Raw genomic sequence first — 6,000 nt, forward strand, 5'->3', positions numbered from 1 at the left:
GAACAGGATCAACAAACATTCAAATGTAAAAATGAACACATAAAGTTGTTCACCTTGACTTCTAGTCAGTTAATTTCTGCGTCGGCGTCTGACCGGTCTTCTTGGTGCAACACGGAAAGTTTGACCAAATGTCCGAGCTGAGACCGAAAACTTTCACTTTTTAGTCAGTTTCAAGCTGCTTTACTTAACTTCGTTTATCTGACTTTTGGTTACAGCCTTTGGTCCTGATGCCGATGTCACACCCTCTAACACCCAGGATCCTCAATGTTGTCGTACAGAGCTAAATATCAGTAATCTGGATCCTGGATCAATGTGAGCTTCTGTGCTTTCTGTGTCTCTGCTCTGTCTTCTCTAAGCCCCAGTGGGTGGAGGCAGATGAGCGTTCACACTGAGCCTGGTTCTGGTTCTGCTGGAGGTTCTCCTCCCTGTTAAAGGGGAGTTTTCCTCTCCACTGTCGCTTCATGCATGCTCAGTATGAGGGATTGCTGCAAAGCCATCAACAATGCAGACGACTGTCCACTGTGGCTCTACGCTCTTCCAGGAGGAGTGAATGCTGCTTGGAGAGACTCTGTCTGGAGGATTTGATTGAATTTGACTTTGTAAAGAGCCTTGAGATGATATGTCTTGTGAATTGGAGCTATATGAATAAAATTAAATTGAATTGAATTAATCATGATCACTAAAAGAAGCGAGTTGAGTTCAGCGCTGAGTCACAGTGGTAGTTTTTATGCTTTTAAATGCCTGCATGTTTAATGCAGGGTCAGTTGGAGAAAAGGGAACAGAAATACTGAACTGCAGTGATTCTCGTAGCATCAGCGTGTTAAATGTTACTACAATCACAAAGGACAGCGTGAGTGAAATATTAGAAGGATTATTATAGCTTAACTGACATGTTTTGTCACTGTGTACATACAATTATAAAATAGACATATTTTAGTCAACCAGTTACTAAGGAGCAGAGAGAAGAATTTGGAATATAATGATGGTGGAAAAGAAGTATTTACTAATAAAATCACATTTTTAACATCATGGAGCCCTAGAGAAGATACAAGGAATAATCTTTTATCTTTACTTTCAAGACACAAGATTATTTGCAGCACTTTGCATTGTCTTGTTATATAAATGTGCTGTAAAAATAAAGTTACCTTTTATAGCTGTCAAGCTGAGGAAATGCCACATGCAAGGTTTTGTAATAAAAAGCAGTTTCTTATCCCCAAAGTAGATAATTTTGCTTGTTTCTCACTTGCTGTATAAATATCCTTTAAAGCTACAGAGGTTAATGCAGGTTTATATACACAGTTGCTTTCAAAATACCAGCAATCCAACATCACTAACCAGATAAATCCCTGTTACGTTTCTACAATGCAAATAATTTACCAGTAGACATAATAGAGTAATGAAAACCAACAAAGCCAACAAGCTCGCTGCTGTTTCTGTGTAACTAAAGTAATATTGAATGTAAGGTGTGTGTGCTCAGGTTAACAGTAGTGTGTATTTTAATCAGTGAGGTCATTATTCTGCCGTCATTTAGGTTGTCTTTGTTTTAGGCCTGAAGGTAGCGCTTGTTGGACAGGCTGGTTATAGACCATTTCTCGCCGATTATGAATAAAATGGGTCTTTCCAGACATTGTTCTAGGATAATTTGATTAAACAAATTGAGCAGAGAGGGTAAATTGTACAAAAAAGTGCAGGAAATTATCTTAGATGCTTCAAAATCTAAACCAATGCCAGAAATATGAAGAAGAAAATGGAAAAATACCATTAAAATGAAGACAAGAAGGAATTTACTGCAATTATTTATAATCAGGGTCAAATTTTAGATCAAAAACATTGGAAGGAAGGAAGAGCAGAAGGAAGAAGGGAAGGAATGAAAGAGAGAAGGGAGGAAAGTAGGAAGGAGGAACAGGGGAAGGAAGGAAGGAAGGAAGGAAGGATGAAGGGAAGGAATGAAAGAGAGAAGGGAGGAAAGAAGGAAGGAGGAACAGGGGAAGGAAGGAAGGAAGGAAGGAAGGAAGAAGAAGGAAAGGAAAAGAAACGAGAAAAGACCGGAGGACAAGAAGAAGGAGGGAAGACAGGAAGGGAGACAGGGGAAGGAAGGAAGGAAGGAAGGAAGGAAGGAAGGAAGGAAGGAAGGAAGGATGAAGGGAAGGAATGAAAGAGAGAAGGGAGGAAATAAGGAAGAAGGAACAGGGGAAGGAAGGAAGGAAGGAAGGAAGAAGGGAAGGAAAAAGGGAAGGAATGAAAGAGAGAAGGGAGGAAAGAAGGAAGGAGGAACAGGGGAAGGAAGGAAGGAAGGAATGGGATGAAGGAAGGAATGAAAGAGAGAAGGGAGGAAAATAGGGAAGAAGGAACAGGCGGGTAGGAAATTAAGAAGGAAAGTGCGGAAAGGAAAAAGAGGGGAAGGAAGGAAGGAAGGATGAAGGGAAGGAATGAAAGAGAGAAGGGAGGAAAGAAGGAAGGAGGAACAGGGGAAGGAAGGAAGGAAGGATGAAGGGAAGGAATGAAAGAGAGAAGGGAGGAAAGAAGGAAGGAGGAACAGAGGAAGGAAGGAAGGAATGACAGAGAGAAGGGGGGAAAGAAGGAAGGAGGAACAGGGGAAGGACGGAAGGAAGGAAGAAGGGAAGGAATGAAAGAGAGAAGGGAGGAAAGAAGGAAGGAGGAACAGGGGAAGGAAGGAAGGATATAGGAAAGGAATGAAAGAGAGAAGGGAGGAAAGAAAGAAGGAGGAACAGGGGAAGGAAGGAAGGAAGGAAGGAAGGAAGGAAGGAAGGAAGGAAGGAAGGAAGGAGGAAGGAAGGAAGGAAGGAAGGAAGGAAGGAAGGAAGAAGGGAAGGAATGACAGAGAGAAGGGAGGAAAGAAGGACGGAGGAACAGGGGAAGGATGGAAGGAAGGAGGGAAGGAAGAAGGGAAGGAATGAAAGAGAGAAGGGAGTAAAGAAGGAAGGAGGAATAGGGGAAGGAAGGAAGGATGAAGGGAAGGAATGAAAGAGAGAAAGGAGGAAAGAAGGAAGGAGGAACAGGGGAAGGAAGAAAGGAAGGAATAAAGGGAAAGAAGGAAGGAGAGAAGGGAGGAAGGAGGAGCAAGAGAAGGAAGGAAGAAGAAAAGAAAGGACTCAGTGATCATCTCCAGATTGATGGAAGAAAGTTTTGATTTTCCAGATATCGCTGTAACAGAAGAGATGTTAATGAAGCCAGACCAGTGGCAGGAAAAAAGTGAAAAAACAACCCGGGTCGAACTGGTTCTATCTGATCCGACCTAAAGAGAAACAGAACGTTTCCTGGACCGATGAAAGTGTTGAGCTGAAGAAAAAACGTTCATTAATAAAATACAAGACGGCTGTTTTTGAGTCTAGAGCAGGGATCGTTGACTCCCCGATGGCCCGTGTCCAGGAACCTTTAGGTGTGTCTCTGCTTCATCACATATACACTGCAACAACAGAACTAAAAGTAAGTGAAATTTTCTTGAAATCATTGTAATTTTCCTTGATTAGAGCAGGTAAATAAGTCTTTTGCACTTAAAATAGGAACAATTCATCTCCATTGTCTTATTTCAAGTGCAGGATGTCTAATTGTGTTATTTTAGAAATGAATTGTTCCTATTTTAAGTGCTAAAATCTCATTCTATTGGCAAATAGTCTTATCTACCTGCTCAAATCAAGGAAAAACACACTCATTTTAAGAAATTTGTACTTATTTTTAGTTCCATTTTTGCAGTGTAAGTAATCAGGCCTTTAGCTGGACTCTGGAGAGACTGATCATCCATTTGATCCAGGTGTGTTGATCAGGGACACATTTAAAAAGGACACCAGCCATCGAGGACTGAAGCTGACGATTCCTGATCTATGCTGTACCGGAGGTCGTGGATCAGTTTGAACATATCCAAATATTTGGCTTTTACCAAACACCAAGAACTGAGCAGCTTTTTCTGTGTTTAATCACTTTTTAAAGACCTTATTTTGACAGGAAGAACTGAACGTTCAGCTGTAAAAAACCACTTTGAGGCTGTGATTGTAGTTTATTTCAGCAGATTAGACCATTGAACAGGTATTTTTAACACGCCTCCATGTTTATCTGGCTTCAGAGCTGATTTCCCACGGCATTACCGACAAATTAAACGGGGGACTAACATGTTTGGTTGTCTCCCTGTCTCTCCTCCCCGCTCCAGCCACGCAGCGGAGGTGATGGAAACGGCCGGCTGGAAGTCCATGGTGGCGTCCCATCCACACCTGGTGGCCGAGGCTTACCGCTCCCTGGCGTCGGCCCAGTGCCCTTTCCTCGGACCCCCACGCAAGCGGCTCAAACAGTCCTAACGTCCGAAGGGGCATCAGAACCCACTCACGCTCGCACACATACACACACAGAAGCAGTAACCCCCCCTCCCCAGGTCTGCACCTGTTCCCCTCGCTGTTACCCACAACACTACCTAGAGCCTCCCCCGACCCGTCCTGCCCCACCCAGAACCTGCTGTATCTAGTCTTTTTAAAGATGAAGAGAAGAAGAAGAAGAAGAAGGAGGAGGACGAGAGGGGGAAAAAGCTGGGATTGTAAAAGTCGATCTTTGCTGTTTACAATAAAACTCCGCCGCACCCCCGTCTCCTTTCTCCTGGGCTTGGTGAGTTCTGTCGTCGTTCTTCCCGCACGTCCTTGGAAATGTACGACGTCTGTTTTCCAAGGAAGAGCTGAACACGCAAACCTCGCCAAGTTCGGAGGTTTGGAGGACGGCGGCAGATTTTAAGTGTCCGTTTTATCATAGAGCGAATCGAGCGATCCGGTGCCCCCCCCCACCCACCCCCTGCCCCCAAACTCAAGGACACGAGGGCCTGGGATTGAGAGGGCTGTGGTCACAAACTAGAAGCCCCCACCCCCAAGAAAGACAACCAAGGGCTAGTCAAAAAGTAAAGATGGGGAGGGATCAACAAAAAAAAAAAAAAAATTTTCCCCAGTGAAACTTGGGGAAAAAGTTGCACTAACGTCACAGATCAGCCCTTGCCAACCCTTAACCAGCAGGAACGTAGAAATTCTGTAGGCAAGCACACAAAGAAGCAAGCTTCATGGACCTGAGACCCAGCCGGACCGCCACCAACAAGTTCCCTTTAAACAAAAAAAACATCTGCAAGTGACAAAAACAACACGTGTACTCTGTCCGAGCTTCACCTGCGTCCATTTTTCGGTCGGTCTCCAAAGGGGGATGGGGGGGGGGGGGATTCTAGCGTGTCTAAAAAATAAAATAAAAAATGTCTGAAGACGACCAGGAGACGACAAAACGTCGAGAAATGGTTACAAATATTTAAAAGGGTTTCGGTCAGACATGTTGATGTTCTCTTGTGACAGATTTCTTTTATTTCTTTTCCCGCAGAGCTGTTTTATTTTTTGCTTCCATAGGAAATTGTACAGACACTTTTCAACAGTCAAACTGAAAGAAGAGACCAGATTTTTTTTTTCTTTTTTCTTTGCAGCATAATGCAGCATAAAATGAAATTGCAATGAACACGTTTTAATGTTCAGAATATATCAATTGTAGACAAAAAAACTAACTCCTGAACCACAAACAAATACAGTCATTGTGTAAAAAAAAAAAAAAGAAAGTGCACCCTCTGTCAGTTCTTGGGTTTGAATGACCTGCCGTTTAGCAGGTTCTGATTATTTAATCCAAAACACACACCCTCAGATTACGTCGCTATTTATTAAACAATGATGCCAAAATGAAGAAGTGTTGGCCAAAATTTACGTACACCCCCAAAAAACCCGAAATATCTACAGCATACGTAAAACCCTAGAACCTCAGCGGTGGTACTTTTCTTTCCTTCAGTTCTGAACCGTGACTGTACATTTGAAGTTATCATTTCAACCAGCTGGTAAATGGTAATGATAGAAGGAACCGTTGTTTCTTTTTTTTTTCCTGTAGATATCTCTGATTTTTGAGAAGTGACACTTAGCTGTTGCCATTTTTTTTTTCTGTTCCCAGAAAAATAAACCACAACTATTTTGTATTGAAAGCGGT

At 42.8% G+C, this 6,000-nt stretch overlaps 1 protein-coding gene across 1 annotated transcript in view; it reads left to right on the forward strand.

Moving 5' to 3' along the window:
• The window catches only part of LOC105916090 (speckle type BTB/POZ protein), a 30,123-nt gene extending 24,123 nt beyond the window's left edge, over positions 1-6,000 (forward strand). Inside the window, exon 10 of the mRNA XM_036141789.1 lies at positions 4,166-6,000. Coding sequence (XP_035997682.1) covers positions 4,166-4,310 — 145 coding nt within the window. The 3' untranslated portion in view covers positions 4,311-6,000. The remainder of the gene's footprint in view (positions 1-4,165) is intronic.

The sequence above is a fragment of the Fundulus heteroclitus genome, chromosome 10, assembly GCF_011125445.2.
Source record: "Fundulus heteroclitus isolate FHET01 chromosome 10, MU-UCD_Fhet_4.1, whole genome shotgun sequence".
Classification (NCBI taxonomy): domain Eukaryota; kingdom Metazoa; phylum Chordata; class Actinopteri; order Cyprinodontiformes; family Fundulidae; genus Fundulus; species Fundulus heteroclitus.